The 19,490-nt window shown below is 41.1% G+C and overlaps 1 protein-coding gene across 2 annotated transcripts in view; it reads right to left on the bottom strand.

The window, feature by feature from the left end:
- Positions 1-19,490, bottom strand: part of PITPNC1 (phosphatidylinositol transfer protein, cytoplasmic 1) — a 76,501-nt gene that overhangs the window by 26,843 nt on the left and 30,168 nt on the right. For both annotated transcript variants that reach the window (XM_017811866.1, XM_017811867.1), the window contains exons 2-5: positions 14,490-14,638; positions 10,590-10,678; positions 10,122-10,129; positions 1,025-1,096 (exon numbers count right to left, since the gene is read on the bottom strand). In XM_017811866.1, the coding sequence (XP_017667355.1) occupies positions 1,025-1,096; positions 10,122-10,129; positions 10,590-10,678; positions 14,490-14,638 (318 nt within the window). The remainder of the gene's footprint in view (positions 1-1,024; positions 1,097-10,121; positions 10,130-10,589; positions 10,679-14,489; positions 14,639-19,490) is intronic.

The following is a 19,490-nucleotide window of genomic DNA, read 5'->3' as shown; positions in this document are numbered from 1 at the left end:
ATGTGCCTCCCACCTGCGGAACAGAAAACACCTTCCCCTCACCAAGGCTGCAAGAGGGACACCTCCAGGACACTGGAAGGCTGTGTCTCAGAACCCTTAAAACCTGCTTTACTGCCTTCTTCCTTCTCAAGAACGAGTTCAAACACTCCTTCATTGGGATCTCTGTATTACAGATCACTTTTCTGGACATTGTAACTTGTATTTCATGCCTACAAGAAACTTCTCACCCTAAGTCTGCAGCCAATGGCTGTTTAAAGCAAACCAAAATGAAACACAGAGGAATGCATTTGTGTGTGAATCCAAGGGCTGAATCTTTAAATGTTGGGCTTTATTGGAAGTTACTCTTTTTTGGCAAGGTGTAGGACTCTGCTTTGCTACCTGTCTGAGCAACAAAGCCCCACTGAGCTCCTGCCCTCTGCTCCTGAGTCCCCCCAGAACAGCAGCTGCTGGATATCCCATCCCTTCCTAGAGAGGATTTTAAACAGTTAATTGTCTTCTCATTTTTACGCTGTAACTCCGAACCTTTTTAACTTTGGGTAAATGACTGTGAAAAGCATCACCTCGGTCCCCACCCACTGTTCCCCTGAAGCTGTTTACTGAGATCTCTGACCATTGTTTAGTTTCCTGTTTGCTCTTCCTGACACCTCCTTGGAATTCGACCCCCTTTACCCACAGAGAATTACGTGAAACTGGAATACAATTACACCAAAAAAAAAAGTAATCTTTTCTTTACTCTGCATAAAGGTTCACCAGGACTAAATTCACACTTGTAACTTGTGTTCAGAGAAGTAACAAGTAGAAGGGGACAGGCAGAAGGGACAGTGTGTAAACAGATCTTTCATCTGCTGGTTTAGAGGCAACTCCTCTGTAAACTTAGAAGCTCCTCATGACCAGGTCACCCAGGGAGGGGCAAAGGCACAAACTGATGGGGCTTTTCCCCAAACTGAGAGACCCACAACCCCCAGACACAGACCACGGGTAACTAAGAGGATTAAATCTAATGTTGCACAAGCCATGTACTTACACTGTCGTTGCTTCCTTTGTTGTCCTCGTACTTCGTCTCTATATGAATGGAGAATTTAGGCAAAAAGGAACACTGCAACAGAAGAAAGATATGTTTAACATAAAAAACGCACCTTGTTTCATCAGCTGACATATTCAGTACAACCCCTTCGGTATCAGCTTTCTTATTTTTTGCAGGTTACTTCAAGAAAAAAATGTAAAAGTTCACAGAACATAAAAGCAAAGGGTTTTACGATTCTGGAGGGATGTAGAGATTTTACCTAAAAGCTGAATACTACAATGAAGGTATAAATAAATTAGTAAAGGCACTCTGGAATTACTAGATACAATTGTTTCCATGCTCACTATGCCAAAGAGTTCGAATGTACTGAATGCCTTGTTATAAATTTAATTCACTAAGATCTTGAGATCAATTTGATATTCCTCATCATGGATCAGTCTATCTCTCCTATAAAATAAGCCAAGGACACTTCACTACCTGCAGGTCCTGACCAAACAGACACCAATGCTTTCATGTGTGAGGGCTTTTTACAATTTTCAGTGAGAAATGAATTTTAGTGTAATTTCCTATTCATGAAATTAAGATGGATTATGAGCTGCTGGGGAAATTCCTTTACACTAAACTCAAATAAATTTTCAATAATGCAAAAAAATTAAGAATACACAAATGGTTTTTCTATTAAAGATAATATTTCTGTATTTACATGGGAATAAATTTATTTTTCTGAGGATTGCTTAGCTTAGCTGTCTTACAAAGACTAGAATTTATAACAGTAGGCAACATAATTCGAGCAGAAAAAATACTTCAAGTCTCTTTTATTTAGCATGTCACAGTTTTTCTTTCAAAGCAACTTTGCAGGCAGGCAGACAGAGCAGCTGTGTAACCAACCCTGAGGGACTCCAGTTCAGCATCTTCACCATTAGTCACCAAGTCTTTTCTTGCATTAACTGCCAGTTCCTCGTGTGATGCAGCACAAATCCCCTACAGCAAATGGCTCTTTAAGGTGCTGGACATACAGGTTATACAATGGGGACACGGTGCCTCAGTGGCCAAGGTGCTGCTGGCCCAAGTTTGGGCTTGATAACACCAAGTTTGGGCTTGATAACAGCGGGAGAGCTCTGAGGGAGGGGCTGATGACTAAGGGAGAGGTGATTTAGGAGGCCAGGTGGAGTTATTACAGCACAACTGAAATGAGGAGCCAGCTCCCTGCAGGCTGCAGAAAATATGTCCCTTCTTCCACGGATATCACCCAACAAGTCATTGCTCAACCTTCTTCTGAGCGCAGGATATCCAGTAGTCAACCAGCACATCCACAGTCAATCCTTAAAAAACAAGGGAGAGAGTTTTCCCAAAATGAGGTGCTGTGAAAGGCAACCCCCTCCCTTTGTGCCGTTGATCTGAGGCGTGGCTGCAGTTGCAGATGAAATGATGAATAAAGCCAAATGCCAGATTTCCCTTTCCCCTTGCTACCAAAAAAACCCCTGCTGTTTTCAGTCACTGCCTGGAGGTCACCAGCTGTGAGTCAGGTCATGACACTGAAATGGTGCTGTCCCAAATATTGACTGTAGCAGTTCACCAAGACACTGCTTCGATCTAGTTGTTGATTCCTGTGACCCAGGATCTCAACTCTAATTAAAACACAACATCTTCTAACCTTGTATTTAAAAAAAAAAAACACTAAGGAAAGACCAAGGATCCTTAGAGTAGTACAGAAGAATCATAAGTGCCTTTTACCTCAAGCCACCCCATTAGAGAGCAGAGTCACCCTGTGTAAACCCACCCACAGTCAGCCTCCCTTGTGTTAGGCATGGAGGACTGTAACAACCTAATTTGAGATTATAAATGGTAACATGGGTTTACCCCAAGTGAAAAATTCACCCAAAAGTAACTGCACTGCAAATATATCTCCCAGAAACTCAAGTGACTGGCAGCCACTGCTCCAGCAGCCGTGGGGGGTCTCGCTGGCTTTCAGGAACACGCTAAGCAGGGCCCAAATTTTTGAACATTTCACAGAATGTGTCTCATGATTCATCAGCTGCGCTCTGACTAATTGGCAGAGGGCTCTGGCAGAACCAGAACACTGTTTATGCATCATTCAAAAGACTATTATTCATCATGCAAAAAGTTGTTGGTTTTTTTCCCCCCTCCTAAAGTGGCCTTGTATTTACTTAGCCGGGAATTAAAATTGTTATGCAACAGTCAGAATCAAACTGGGGAGTGAATAATAGGTAATAAACCCTTGAGCAGATTTTTTTTCTTCCAAGCACTACTCCCTTCCTGCTCTGCCTCTCCTGGGGCCCATGTTCTTCCAGCACAGACCTGGAGGTCATCAATCCCCAGCACACTCAGGAATGCACAAGGTACTGTTTTCAGCTCTCCATCTCACTGTATCTACAGCTTGCAAGGCTCCTCTTTGGAATAAAATAGTGGTAAATTCAATCTTTAACTTGAAATTAGACTTAAGTTCTACAAAATAGTACAAAAATCTTCAGTGTCTTCAATGGTAAGGTGTAAAGCTCTCAAAGCAAGTGTTTTCTATATGGTCACCTTCAGACTTTTTAGATGTCTTATAAACCCCTTAAAAATTGTTATACCCCAGTATACCTGTGACACTCAAAACCAAACAAGGGGAATATTCTCAGGGGTTTATTTGTTTGTTTTCTTAAACTTTCTATATTTGGCACCTCAATTTTGGAAGAGCTGAGAGAGGTTTAAGGCTCGTGAGAGCACTGCAATAACCGGCCTGCAACAGTAATTACCACACACGAGAAGGGGCATTTCCACATCAAAATGAAGGGAATGAATGCAGGATACAGGGGCATTTCCTCATGAAAATGAAGGGAATGAATGCAGCACACGGAAAGCACAGCCTGCACTTGCATTTGCAATTCCCCACATATAACCTCTTGAAAAACGAAAGGCCTATTTTTAGCACGGTGATTGATTAGCGTTGCCATGGCAATAAGCAACACTTACAAGAACAGGGTAGAACCCAAGTGTGCCAAAACACTGCCAAAGTCTTAAAGAGACAGTCAAACACACGGTGTGTGACAATGGTTTTATGGACAGGGCTGTCAGATTAACCTTTGCATGGTAATTACACCCGAGGTGGCTGCAGGAATTACTGGAGTTGTCAGTAAATATGTTCATCTGAGAGAGGTTTCTTTACCCTCTGGAACCTGCTTTGTGTGAGTGATGCCAGTTCATCAATGCCATTGCAGCTGACATTTTCCACATTTCATTTTCCACATGGTTTCTGTCTGCAGAGTGTTCAAAGACCTGCTAGAGACCTCACCCTTGCACTTCACTTCTCCTGCTCCTTGTGAATATTAATCCACAATCCTTGGCAGTTATTTTTGTACAGTAAGAATTAATCCCACTTTTTATTTAAGCAGCAGAAGCACATCCCCCTAAATCTTAACATAAAAGCCTGGCCAGGCAGACATTTCATGTAAATTTTCTCTCTCATTTCCCACCACTTCTCAGATTGATGATTTTTTCTATATGGTCACATATACATTATATTGGCAACACAGGTGGAACTGGATCCTTTACAGAGCAATCTCCATGGAACCTCCAGGTAAAGAACCCAGTGACTGCTACAGTGAGGTGAGTGGTCAAGCCAAATTAAATCTTTTTAAAAATGGTCATTTCCAGATACCACACCCTTCGAATTTAAAAATTTTGGGGCACTATTTTGGTACTCAGTGGGTGACAACAGCATTTCTTTACTGAAGAGCAAAATACTGGGAAAGGCAAATGGAGTCCCTACTTCTCTATAACAGACAAAGGGGATGTGACATTAGGGGGTAGTGGAAGGTGGAATATCCAAAGTTCCTTGGAAAATGGCCATCATGTTATTGAGTAGCCTCAGACTGCTCCAGACAGCACTGCCTGTGACACCCCAGGGCTGCTGTGGGATACAGGTCACCCAGGGCACAGACCAGCAGCCATCAGGATGACAAGGGTGGAAGAGAACGGACGGAAAGGGCTGGGCAGGGGGATGGCAGGACTGGGGAGATGTGACTCCACGAGAGGGAGGAGAATTTGGACAGCAAGATAAGCACAGGAAGCTGGCAAACAGCAAAACCAAAGTGCTGTTGAGCGGAAAGGGTAGAGAACAATATAAAAGCAGGGCTTGAAAATAAACCAGGGAGCAAAACTCATAAACAAGCTGAGAAAGAAACCCACTGTTTGTATTACATGCAGTAACTTGGAGATGAAACAGTGACTAACAAGTTGCCTCCAACCACTGTGAAACTCTTCTCTCTGGCTTTGCCTTCCCTTAGGATCTCTGTCTTTGATGCATGGGAGCAGTAACCTGCTTATTGAGGAGGAACAGCAGGGAGGAGCTGCGTGCACAAGTGGAAATGACAGTCCCATCAATCAGGGGGGTTTGGCTTGCTTCACAATAAGCCAGTGCTGGAAAAAGGGAATTCTCTAAGCAGTTTTGATTTACTTGTTTCAATGGGATTAAGCTATTAGATGAGAACACAGGTTTGAAGCTTTCTAAAAATATGTTATTTGGGTTTTATAAATACTACAGAGGTCCTTCCTGTTTGCTGGAACCTCTAAGGGATACAAATCCGTGTTTTTTTAGAGCAGTGACACCAGCCTGTCTTCTGAGTTGGGGGTGAGAGGGGAGGAATTCTGGTAGTGACTTTGCATTAGGCTCTAATCCTTCATTAAGATTCTGTTACACTTTTCATGCAGGCTCTTTATCTACTCAAACTGGAGAAAAGTTTATGCACTGAAGAGTGATGGGTTACATCCAAATCTCAAGGGCTGGTAATCAGACCAAGCGAACACAGGAAAAAACTCTACAGCCATGTTTATCTGAAACAACTATTTTCCTTCTCAAGTCATCTCATTATAAAAATAACAGTTACAAAAACCTTCCTTCCAGATAATTTACTTCACAGATAAACCAGCAGCAAAGTGAAGCACAAAACATGCCTATTCTCAAAAGTAATCAGAAACCAGCAGGTCAGTAATGGACCATTTAGCAACTCTCACTCTGGGGCCTTGACACATACCAGATGACATAATTTTATTTTCCTCAGTCATTTGCTGTGGAAGAATTAATGTCATTGTGATAAATCATCAAAGGAATTGTTGTCTCCTGCTTTCTGTTCCATAACTGTTTTTCATAAACATTCTGAATTTATATCCCATTCCTAAGTTAATTTGAGACACTGGCATCTTGAAGGAATCCTCCTCCTCACAGGGAGTAAACCATGTCATTTCAGTGTTTATTTTGCTTTACATAATTATGAAACCAACAACTGGCCATAAATTATGCACAAAAAAAAATTTGTCCAGCTGTTTTTTTTTTTAATTTCAGCCCCAGAAGTGAAATATTGCTAACAACACTGAAGCTGTTCAGGTCAGGCAGCAAATCTATTTGAAATGCTCCCTGGTAAACACTTGAACTGCTCCTTCAAACTCAAAAGAGTTTGCTTCAATTCTGTTTGTACTTTTCCAAAGCTCTTTGTGCTCCAACTTGAGAGCTAAACTTTGTTTGGCTCATTCTCACTGCACTTCGATCATATGAAGTTTTTGTACCACGGTTTAGTCACCAAACATTCGTGATCTGATTATTTGTTTGCTTGAGGGCTCCTCTCTTTTTTTTTTTTTTTTGTCCAGAATCTCCACTGTCACTTGAGCAGCTCAAATGGATATTTGCTCTGTGCTGTTTATTTTCCAACAATATCCCAGTGCAGGCAAAGAAACTCAGTTCTACACAATTCCTTTTCGTTTGGTTTGCAAGAGACACAGGTTTGCTTTCTGGTTAATTATTTCTAATCCAGAAAGAAAAATAACAAAGCCTCCTGCAAGTTCCCTGGTTCTTGCCCACCAAGAATAGCATAAATATTTTCCACTCAAGAGACGTATTTGCCAAGGCTGTGATAAGCTGGCACATAAGGGGTTGTTGAGAGCTGCAAGGCATCTTTCCTCCATCCTCCAAGGGACAAAGGGCCCAGCCTGTGACTAGCAAAGGAATTCTTTCCCAGGCCAGCAGCTTTCCCCCTGGGAATGCAGGTGTAGCTGGGCAGGAGGCACTTGCTGATTCCCAAGTCCTGGAATCCCTTATGGAATGGAATCCATAGGGCTCCCTTTCTGCTGTGCCCCAGATACAGTATCCCAACTTTATCATCTTAACATCAACCTAATCACAATATTAAATGAACTCCTAGATAAAAATTAATCATGTATTTTGGCAAGGTATCTTGTCAGGTTTCTAATGACAAGATCAAAACCAAAGCAGCTCCTGAATAACCTGAAAGACTTTCTCACACAGCCACCTAAACTGAACTTTACAGGGACATCTTACTCCTGAAATAGCACCCCCAAATCTGCCTGACTTCCTTTGGCTTCAGCTCCCAAAGTATTTTTTTCGACTTCTTCCTCCCTCTCAATGTCAGCAGGAAGCTTTCAAGGATTATCTCCAGCTCTGAGACAGCATTTCTTGGGACAGTAGCCATGTGTCATCTTCCTGGTAGGAAGTCTTTTGTGTGGCAGCTTTAACGAGGTACATCTGCAGATGCTCCCCCGACACACGATTTCACATCTTACACACCACAAAGGCATTGCTTGTGCAATAGTTCTGCTCAGCTCATTATCTCAAGTGTGTCAGCTGCTTTCCATACTTTTAATATGGCTGTCAGGACTTGGGAGCAGACATGCTGTTTGCTGTCAAATTTATCCATAACTGGCCCCAGATTATTAAGGACTAACATCATGACAGTATAATTTCCATTCCTGTTTTCATGCATCCAATCACTCTTGGCTTTTTATACAGCCATTGCAGAGAGCAATATTCTGAAAATTATTTTCAATGCCCAGCGAGCGTTTTTTTCTTAGGTGTCCTAATTTCAGGCCCCTAAGAAGGTCATATTTATGAATTCCATAATATTCCACAGAAGAACCAGGTTGATAGAATATGGGCTTGAATATTTCTCACCAGCCTTCGTATTTTACAAATGAAAAAGCCTTCAGACCATCAGCAAGATTCAGTCTGTTGTTCATCCTCTTCCAAATCACTGACAGACACTGAAATAACATCCTAAACCTTTAAGGTCCTTCCCTCTGTTTAGAGTGGAACTTGAAGGTTAATAAGGTGTGAACACACCACAGAGCAGTATGTACTTGATAAGATTATGCTTTATTTATCCAATTATTGGCCTGCCTTTAGAATCAGCTTTCCTTGAAGTGAGGCTCAATTTAACTCTTACCACGGCCCACAGACCCTTTGGAGGGAATTTGCTGTCTCTAAGAAAAGGGTTTCCAAGCTATCTTACATATTTTGGGCAATGCCTGTGGGCTTATTCTTTCTTTCAGAATTCTCTAATGACTACGGAAGATCATAATTTAGAGAAATATTCCAGACAGGGATAGGAATTATTCCCAGTGGTACATTTAACATTTTTGTTCTAGATTCAACAGTTTGAGGCAAAGGCACTGTCTCTGTTTTCCGTGAAGATAAATTTACAGTCTATCAGCTGCATTAAAACATAGTTTAGATTTTTGTCTGCAGTAGTTTCCCTCATCTCATCCCAGTATTTCTAGTTCTGTTTCCTTGCACCATGGTGAGTAATTAGTCCCCAGCTCCCCCAGGCAGTTATACTGTCACTTGTGACTGCTCTGCCTACCTTCTACACTTGGAGACCAATTTAGTTTTACTTTACAAGTCTCTCCAGCCCTGCAATCATTTCTGCTGATGCTCCTGAACATCTCTGTAGCTGTTCACCTTCCACCAACCTGCACTGAAATGTGTCCCAGCTGTGGTTTCATGGGATTACACAGAGATCACCTCCTGGTTCAGGTTCTTTGAGCACAGCATTGCTGTTTGCTTTTGAGAATGTGTTGCATTTCAAATTCAGACATATATATTTCTGTCTGCTACCATCCCTTTTCATCGTTCCCACTCGTCTCTTGCAGTTAAAGGAAAAAAAAGATTCACATAAAAAAATTCAGATTTACTTTCAAATATCCAGTGGAGAGACATCAGTGCAACACAGCAAATGTCACCTTCCCAGCCTAAAACTAAATGTGCTCTCAAAGGTAAACCCTTAATTAATGTGAACTGAAAACATCTTCGGGCAAAAAGCTGAGAATTTGTCCCTCATTACTACTGTCCCTTTTGGGGCATTTGTGTTTCCTCTGACAATCAAATGAACTTTAAACATGAAATAAAGCAGAAAAAGAAAGAAATATCTACAGCACATATTGAAAAGCACAGTTTGGTGCTTTGGGTTTTCAAATCTGGTCATTACAGTTTCAGCTCTTGGTCTCCACCTTTCAGATCGGAGCCTTTAAATCCCTTTATGTTCCCTCTTCCACATTTATCACCCTGAAATCTCTTTCCTCTCTTTATGCTTTATGAGTTTTTAAAAAATCTGCACAAACATTTTGAGCACTGCAGAGTTAAGAAAAACAAGTGGATTATGTTTTATCCACCAGTCAGAAGTTCAGACTAAATCAAAGCAGGAGTTTCCAGAAGGTCCCTTCACCTGGAATTTCCTCACCATCTCCTCCTCATCTTCCAAAGGCTGCTGAAAACTTACTGTACATTATTGAGGTCAGCACATTTAAAACAATTTTTCTCATGATTTACGTGCTATATTTTGCCTTAGCTCTGCTAGAGAGAATAGCTGATTTTTCTGGGCACTGTGCCCAGATTATGTTTAATTTTGTCTACAGATTGTACAGTTTCCCAGATACTATACCAGAGACGAGCATTTTATAAGTTAATAAAACAATAAATAAAATAAAATCTGTTCTCATGTCTCCACGTAATAACTGGAACCTTAAAAGCCTTGCCCTGTTTTACAGAGGCTTCTCTTTGTTACAGTCAGTAACTACAGATATATCAAATTATTTCAAAGTGATAAAAAAATAAGGTAAATAATTTATAGGATCTCCATAGAAACACTTCAAATTTCCCCTTAAATTTCTTAAACAAATAGCTGAAATAAAGTTACACTACTGAATCCATTATGAATTAGTTATATTAGAAAGGAATCAGTTTGGATTCTACTACTATATTTTACATATTTTTTCTATTTTTAGAATAAAAAGAGGAAGAAAAACTTACTGTGTATTCTGATTTCCAGTTGTCCATTTGTAAAAAAAAGAACGATGAGGGAAAAGAAAAAAAAGAAGAAATGTGAAATAAAACAATGATGCAAGATCCTTACAGTAAACATACATTAATAATAAAGATTATTGTGTCAGATAGTCTGCTGATTTTATTTGACTAAAGTCTATGGGACAATAAATTTAGGACACAAGTCACACAGAACTCAAGCACCTGATGTTTTCTTTGCAAGGATGAAACTGCATAGATACAACTCTCCAGTTTTTACCTGTCCTTACAGACATATAATAAATAATCTTTATTTCCTGATATCAGTAAATATAAGGTGGAAAAATATATGCAGTTCAACAGGAGTTATTACAGAAACTTGGCATGTATTGCTCAGGATGTAACTTGGAGCTTCTGAAGATAGACTCAACTATCCCAAAATCACAACCCACTCATCATTTCTGCTGTAATCCTTACCTGTGATTGTGTAAGGATAATAATTCCAGGCCTTCTCTGTAACATAAAATATTTTGGGAACGACTGCTCTAGCCCAGCTAGGCAGCTTGCTGAAAGGAAAAAGAAAACATTAAATTAGAAGACTTTATGACTTCTGAGCCTTGTAGAAAAGAAGGTGCTCGTTTCCTGGCAGGTGTTTTAGGGGCCACAGCAATGCCCGGACTTCATGGGAGTATTTTCATTTTTCATGCCTCAGCTTTCCCCACAGCACAGGTGAAAGCAAGGCAGGCTCCCCTCCCCGGGGGGAGCAGGTTGGTGCCAGTGCAATGATCCCTGAGCATATTGAACCCAGGCTGCAGAGTTGGGGAATTCCTGGCAGATTTCGGGAATTCCTGGCCCCAGCCCTTTGGCCATGGCTGGACTCAAAAGGTTGGTCCACCCCAGGTGTAACCAGGGCACCACACCCTTAACCACAGGGAGGCACCCTCCGACAAGAGCTCGTGAGGAAACACGGATTTCAGTCTGCTTCCATCCCAAATCCATGATTTCTTCTCCGTAGAGGCTGTTTTTTCTCCCTCCATATTCTCTGCCAGCACTCCAACCCTCATGTTCAGCTCACCTGGCACGCAGCTGTTCCCACACTACCAACACCAACTCCCAGGTGGGAGGGTTTTCTATTAAAATTAACAAATCACTCAAAACACCTCGTGAGGCTGGCAGGCAGCATTTGCCCCTCTCTGCTGATGGGAAAAGTAAATAACAAAAGGGAAGGGAATTAATGGAACTGATGTCACAGCTCGGAGCTCAGTCTGTCAACAGAACTCACCAGCACGGTGGTACAACAGCAGCAGGGCCAGAAATGAATGGATACAGCATCATTAAAGGATAATTAAATAATACTATGGCAGAGGGGGAGCATTCTTTTACCACGGTTCTTGCGTCTCTTATTTCTGGCACTCTGGTCACAAAAACTGATGAACAAAGAAACATTTTAAAAAGGCAAGTTCACTGTAATTCCTCTTTCAAGCCTTTCTTAATGACTTCAGCTATAAGCACTGAGGCTGCCAGGACTGGTCACTCCAAGGCACCTTGCAGACCACAAATATCCTTGTTCTTGAGGGACTCAGTTCCAATTGCTGGTCTGGCCAAGCGTTGAGAAAGTCACCTGGACCAAGACTGAATCTTTACTGAACTGGAGGCTTTCAAACCTCCATTTTCCAAGTGGAAACGTTTGAAACAGTTCTGTTTAGATAACTGTGTGCAGAAAGTAAATTAACTTTCCACGTTAGCAAATTTCTGAGGAAAATACAGTTCGGATCATTAAGGTTTATTTAACTACGGTCTAGCTACACATAAATATTTTATCTGTCCAGAGGCAAAATGCAGAGTTAGTACATTATCTACAGATCCAAAGCCAAGTGCATTGACTTTTGCTCTTTGATGACATTGCTCAAAACTCGATTCTTTTCTTTACATAAACCTTTCTTGTGTACAGACTTTTAAGCAGCATTTTACATCCTGCATAATAGACTTCCCTGTATCAGATCTGTTTATTTTGTCAGCCTCTGTCAGTGTTTTTATGACTGCCTCCCTTACCCCTGCTAAACTTTACTCTGATGCCTAAATTATAAATACCAGAGGATGCAGAGACTTTCAGCTTCTGAAAACATTGTTCCAGCAGGAGAGAAGAGGCAGTAAACAATTCTAAATATAACTAAGGTTACACTGACACTTGAAAACATACATCTGCTCATTTTGCAGTTTTTTTGGTTATTGTTTTTAGCATATTTGCCTGTCTACCTATCCTCACTGGTACAGCACATCTTGTAAAAAATAATTTTATGAGCAAAACACATATTATACTCAGAATTGCCAGTAAGTCCCAGTCACAGGCACACATGAATTGTTCCAAGGGTCCACTCAGAGAATGAAAAGATAATATTTCTATTTCAGCAGCACAAGTATCTGTGGATCACATTATCTCTTTTATTTTTCTTATTTTTATTCTTATTATTATTCCCCAGGTGAGGTTCAGTCTCTCAGCACACAGGGAGAATGTGTTTCTTAAAGACAGTGCAGCTGAAACCACTGGTGAGCAAGAAGACCCTCTGCAAGAATTAAAGGATTGGCAGGTAAGAGAAGACAACACAAATAATGCACAAGTATTTGCAAGAAACCATCACTGAAATACAGAAGCTCAAATTTCTTCAAGAGAGATCAGTCCAGAAGAAAACAGAGTGAAGCAAAGCTCCCCAGTTTATTAGGGCAGTGGGCCCTGGAAGGAGAAAAATGAGGCAGAGAAAAGCTGGTGTGGGGAGTCCTGTTCCTCAAGGAAGGCAGGCAGAGAAGTTTGCAGCACATCTTGTACTGAAGCACATCTCCTGGAGTGAAGCTTTCCAGGGATATTTTGGCCTCCAGGCACAATCCACAGTGGCCTGAAAACCTGCTGATCCCTCCCACAAATAGCAGTGCAATATCTGGTGGCACTGTGACACCAAACCCAGATTAAAATGGCAAATCTAGAGATGGAGGATTCACAGTTATTATCAAACTTGGTCAGCCTGATTTCAAACATCCACCACAGCTGGAGGTTGTGGATGTTCTGAAAAGATTTGAGTGGGCACTCAGATCTTCTTTGTCAGTCTTTGTACCCATCTTTGGCTGAAAGATCCTTTGTCCCACTGCCTGCACTACCAGGAACCACTTCCCAAGTATGGTTTGTACATGTTTTCTAGGTCCTTGTGGTTCTGAATCACCCTCAAGTGGCAATTCTGAAATGCTCTTCAGTGCTTAAAGCCTTATTGCTTTTTAACATGCTGGAAAGAAATATCCAGAAACATTTAAAAAACTACACAAATTCTGGGAGCTCTACAGTGGGAACGCATTTATTGATTTTTTCCAAGTCCTGTATCTAGCCTGTGAGAGAACAGTTACAATTACAATAATATTAAATGTTGGCAAGATATATATTATTGGACTCCTATGTTATGTGTGTGTGTGTGTGCAACATCACTGGTGATTGAATTTGGCCTGAGTTAAGGTCAGAGATGTCAGAGGCTTGCAGTGCAGGAGTCACCTGCAATGTAAAAACAATAGCTGGAGTGTTTCTATGCCCACTCCAAAAATGCTGCAGAGCAAAAGTTTAATAAAATGAAACAGGCCCAGGGGAAAAGAAGAACTTCCAAAAAGCAGGGATATTCAATTAGATCAGCAGTAGTGCAAACGGGAACAGATTGAGCAATATATTTCACAGGACACAAATCTATATATAAACATCTCTGGCCTGGGAGTGTGGAGGAATCGATGCCTCAGCAGCATCATTTCACCACAAGTCTAAGAAATGATGGAACTTCGGGGGGAACAAAAGCAAATTGTCCACCAGGTCTTTAAGCCTGATGGTCCAGAAGGTTGTCATTGTAGGAGCCTAACGATCATTTATTATGCAAATTAACTTCGCTGAGGCAAACTCCAGCACCAAAAATGTTGGCTTTGGGACACGATTATGAGGTGAGAAAAACTTTAAAACAAATATTTTAATGGTTTGGTTTTGGTTTTCTTGGGGGGGGTGGGGCGTTTGTTGGTTTTGGTTTTTAGTTTTGGCTCCCCCTCCCCAACAATTTTAGAAAACGAAATGACAAACAGTTCAGTGTAAAAGAAGACAAAAGTTCTGATTTTCAGGACATCCTTAACTTCAAGTTATAATTCCTTCTCTTGGAAGAGATTCTCTAGAAGGAGTAGCAATAATCCCTCTATTTCAAGCCACCGAACTATCCCATCTTCCTCTGGCTCTCAGGAAGCAGCAGGTATTCCTGGGAACACGTTCCACTGAAACAGAAAGGCTCTCTCTTTGCCTGCAAGGGGCATTCCTTGCAAATTTTTATTACAGCCCACACTGGGAGAAACCAGTTTTATTGCACTTGCCTGTTGAGATAGACACGTTTCTCTGTCAGCTGCCCATTGCCATGGTTGGGGTCTTCAAAGGGCTCGTTCTGCACCACTTCCACCCCCTCCCCTCGGTCACTCTGCTCATGGCTGTGCTTGCTGATCATGTACAGCTGGCCAATCCTGTACTGCAGAGCAAAACCAAGACAAAAAGATTAGTTTGATGTAATGATGTAATTTTATGTGCACATAAAAGGTAGTTTAAAGGCAAAACACGCTATTTTTGGGGTCCTCCCGTTGTCTTATTAAGTCCAGGGCACCACTTGTGGAAAAAATAACAAAATCTGTGTGCATGCACATGTAAAGAATTATGCTGTAAGTATATAAAGGAAGAATAAATAAACAATTAATCTAGTGCTTCCATGTGCTGACAAGGGATTTTAACCAGCAGCTGAACTCTAAAAGTTCTGTGGGACAGGATTCTCCTGTCCTACCCTGCAAAAAGATTCTGGGTAACTATTGCTGGTGCACAGAAACAGGAAAAAAAACACCAAACCACGAGATTCTAAGCCCTTTGAAAAAAGAAGTTTGAGATGAGTGATTTGGCAATATTATTAAAATTAATTTAAGCACTTCAATGATTCTTTTTCTATAGGCTCTTGAGTTACTCAGGAAGCCAAACCACAGGAGGATTGGCCCAACTTTGCTATTACAGAAAAATAAATTGTTGCACCAGCAATTGATTTTTTTCTCACTATGCCTTGCATGTACACCAGGGCTTTTGTCTTCAGAGAAATATAACAAAAAGTACATCCTTGAACCTTCGTTAACAAAGATTTTGGAATAAAACTGTACTTTCCCATTCATTTTCTGGTCTGAAATTTTATTCTCTAGTCCTTTGCACATTCTTGAACGTACCAGGGTTCTTATAACAAACTGTCTTTGGACCTGTCCAGTTTTCTCCACTTGGATCCCTCTGTCTCCCCCAGAACAATTTGTTTGGGCATATACATGCCAATAACTTCAATCACATCAGTCCCTTCCAATACAAAGAACAACCTGTTAATTTAGGGACTGGCTGAGCTGCCACAGGGGCTGCCAAGGACCAGCTCAGCATAAGCAAACAAAAGCACAGTGACAGTCTGACCTCGGAAAACTCCACGAGATTCTTGTGGTTATTGCATCTTATAAACAGCAATCCTATCACATACTTGAAAAAGCCCAAATCAAAAGAGCAATTAGCCTGGGGAAAAAAAAACAACCAAACCATCACAGACTTTATTAGCAACTGGCAACAGGACAGTCTTAATAAACACAATGACAAGGAATAGGATGATGGAGGAATAACTCCAGTTTATTCCCCTGCAGCAGGCAGGCCACAAGAAGGTAAGAAATTTAGAACTTGCATCTTGCAGGATCATTAAATCCTAACATTTTTTACTTGCTAATCCAGTTATCTACCTTTGTCTCTACTGAATCCTTTTTTTCCCCCCTATCTCATCATATTTGAACATTTTGCCCTAACCTCCAAAGCTCTGAAGAGCTGCAGACCTCACATGTACCCTTTAACAAGATCCATGACAAATTGTCTTCTCTTTTTCACTAACAATAAATGAATGCACTGGTGCACAGGCAAGGCAGAGTTTGTACACAGAGGTTGTGTATTTGATCTGATCAACAAGTACAGTTGGAAAAAGAATAACTTTCAGGCACATGAAGCTGTTCTTCAGGTCTGAAATCAAAGCACCACACTTCAAAGCCAAATGCAAGTTGAGGAAAACTGCTTTGCCTTTAATTAGATATGTATCAATTAGACCCCCTGAGAACAAAGATGAGTGCCTGGGGAGTGACAAGGATGGCAGAAGAGAGGAAAGGTGATAAGGTTCTTATCTTCTAATGGAAAGGAAGAGGTCAGTAATTTATATCCTGTGCCATATGAAAAGGTCGGGTGAGCAGAGGGCAGATAAATTACAGTTTGCCATAAAGTCAATATTTCGATTGAGATCTCTCTTGGGATTTTTGTTACCCCATAAAGTCATGACTTTTAGTTGCCATGGACACCTCTGGAAAGTGTTTCATAATTGCACATATCAATTTCCTATTTCCATGCAGTCCTTTGTAATTCTGCTCCCGGCTTGAATGGTCAAACACAAACACCTCAGTTTCTGCTGGAAATTCTGGCTCAGAAACATCAAGATGAAGGTACGTTCACACTGACAGCTAACAGTGGGCTTGTACTAAAGCCTTCATTTGCTCCAGCATCATGAATCAGAGATACCCACAGAGGTTGTTGTTCTTTCAAGGACCTACACTACCATAAAACGCTTGCAAAATACCAAACCCCAAAGCCTGCAAATCAATCTGAGCAAACTCTGCACTCTGTACATCAGCAGCAGGGCTGTCAAGGAGCAGCTGCTTTACAGGTGCTGCCCAGGCAGTGCTTAAAGGAAGGTTCTCCTTCTCCCCTGAGGCTCAAAATGCCCCACATTCCAATGACACCCCAGATCTCCCAGAAGGGATCCAAGGCAGCTCAGCAGGCGCCTCTCACTTGGAAGATGCTGAAGGGAACAGAAGGCACCAGGAGTGGTGCTGGACAGCTCTCCTGCAGGAATCCCACTGCTCCTGCCTCTCCACAGGCCATGGCTTTCCAGACCTATGGATCTGACACCAGGCAAGGAGAAATACCCCTCTCCAAAGCCAGGTTGGATGGGGCCCTGAGCAACCCGATCCAGTGAGTGGCATCCCTGTCCCTGGCAGGGGGTTGGAACGAGGTGAGAAATAAGGTCCTTTCCAACCAAACCATTCCATGACCTTTCCCAGCTGGAATTCTACAAAACATACTTTAAAGTAGCTAACTTAGCTCTTTTGTGTGCTATTCATTTGTTTTTATCTGCTTCATAATATTTCAAAATCGTTCTGGAGCAGGATGGAAAATGTTAACTTCCAAAATAATAGTACTTCACCAAACCAGAGAGTACAAAACTATTATTTCAGATAAAATAACATGTTTTAAAGTGACTGTTTCTATTTACATGAATAAAATCCAAAGCAAAGATGTGTCTTTTAGAACTTGCTGGAATTCAAATGCCTGAATAAAAAGTCACAGCTTTTTCAAAGTTCCTACTGATATTGTGGAGAAACAGCACTTAAGGACCATTTTACAGCAGCAAATGATACTCATTATTCCTGCAAGGGTAAACTGATGTACCACTATTATTTATGTTGCTCTATCACAGGCTGAATTTACATGTTCTTAGCTGCAAGATAATTTGCCAAGACCATCTACTGTTCCAAGGAATTCAGTAAAAGTTCACATGGTGGCACCTGACCTGAATTTGGATTTGGACAAAAGGTCTTTGTTCGAAAATTCTTCTGTTTAACAGAGGAAAATTTATTCAATCTCAGAGGAAGAACTTCAAAAAACAAGTGCACAGAACATGGATTTCGAGGGTTTCTAAGGGTATTGCTATGCAGTTTTTGTAGCAGACTTGATGTTTTCCAACCCCAACGAGTGAGACATTGTCTGGGTGGTGACTCCTCTCCTCCTTCAACAGGCAGATGGTGTTTGCTGTTGGGAGTTTAGTCAGATGAGAAACAAGGCTCATGTTAGCAACAGCATGATGGTGGTCAATCTGATTTTGTTTAAAATTATAAGTGAAACCAGAAGCTTTTTCATCCTCCAGATAGGAGGGGGAAAAAAAAAAGAAAAAAGAAAAAATGAAAAAAGGGGTCCACCCTCCCCATCTCTCACTTGTCGAGCTCCCACTGTCTTTAGCAGAAGCTGCACGAGAAATCTTTGCACAAACATGTCTGAATTTTTTTCAGCCTGACTGACTGGTGCTCGGGGTTTCATCTAATACAAGTCTCAGAGTGCAAACTTTCCAACTTCGTGTGGAATGTAAAAAAGAAACTCTCTCAAAGGAGAAATTATGCCCCAAACTATCTCTTATCTGAAATTTTCATACCACTCCTTGAAGCTCTTATCTGAATGCTCACAGAAAATGTAACAGATTTATCACTGGCTTCGTTTTACGAGTCAATTCTCACATTCAAAAGAATGGTTGAACCCTTTCATCTGCATTTACTTTTCTATAACTAAACTAAACCATTTGGGATGGTGCTGCCTTTTCAATTTCTGCAATTTTTTATTCTAAGCCAGCAGTGAGATCCCTCCCTGCAGACAAAAGCTGGAGGCCAGAAGACACTGAGTGTCTTTTCTACCTATTCAAGGTAAGGATTGTTCAGCTGCATTTCCACAATGGAAAGTATTTCTCACGCAGTGATTCATGCTAAAACACGCCAGTGGCTTCTACTCCCATTCCCAGAAAACTGCAGTGGTAAAACAGAAAAAAAATGAAGAAAACCAGCACCCACTGAACTGCAACAGATCTGAACTTGTGCACGAGGGCAGCTCGAAAGGGCACAGTCCTGCCTCCACTGATGGCAGGAGTTGTTTTGTCATTGACCTCAATTTAGTAAAGATTTATTTACAGCAAGAAAATACCATGAATCAGCTTCACCTTTAGTTCCAGCTGCCCAGCTACACTGAACCCAAGGGCATTGGTTATGGCAAAACAGTAGCAATTTGATTATGGAATTCTGATTGATAGAATGCTGTCTCATTCATAGAAAACAATCTTAAAACTGACACATTTCTGATCTATTTTCAAGTCACAATCTTTGAAGACTCTTTGTGTGCTCCTTGTGAACGTGTTCCAGAACTTCAGATTTTTTTTTTAATTAAAAATATTAATAGGAATATTATTCATCGCTTGTCCGTGTTTAGAATGATTTAAAACAATTTCTGATTATTCCTCAAAGGACCACCACGAGACAAGCACGGTGATCGCAGGGAAGTTCCCTGTCCAAACATGCACAGCCTTGTCACTCTGAGCAACCTCTTCCCAGCAGTTTCCCAGAGATATTTTACCTCTGGAATAACTTGTTTGGAAATGTACCTTCTTGAGTAAATATTTTTGTTGAGGAGGATACACTGAGGTTTCCTATTGTGTTTGTTTTGATGTTGAAGGCATTGTTTTC

Source organism: Lepidothrix coronata, unplaced genomic scaffold, assembly GCF_001604755.1.
Source record: "Lepidothrix coronata isolate B3197 unplaced genomic scaffold, Lepidothrix_coronata-1.0 Scaffold34, whole genome shotgun sequence".
Lineage (NCBI taxonomy): Eukaryota > Metazoa > Chordata > Aves > Passeriformes > Pipridae > Lepidothrix > Lepidothrix coronata.
This window is presented reverse-complemented; position numbering and strand designations above follow the sequence as displayed.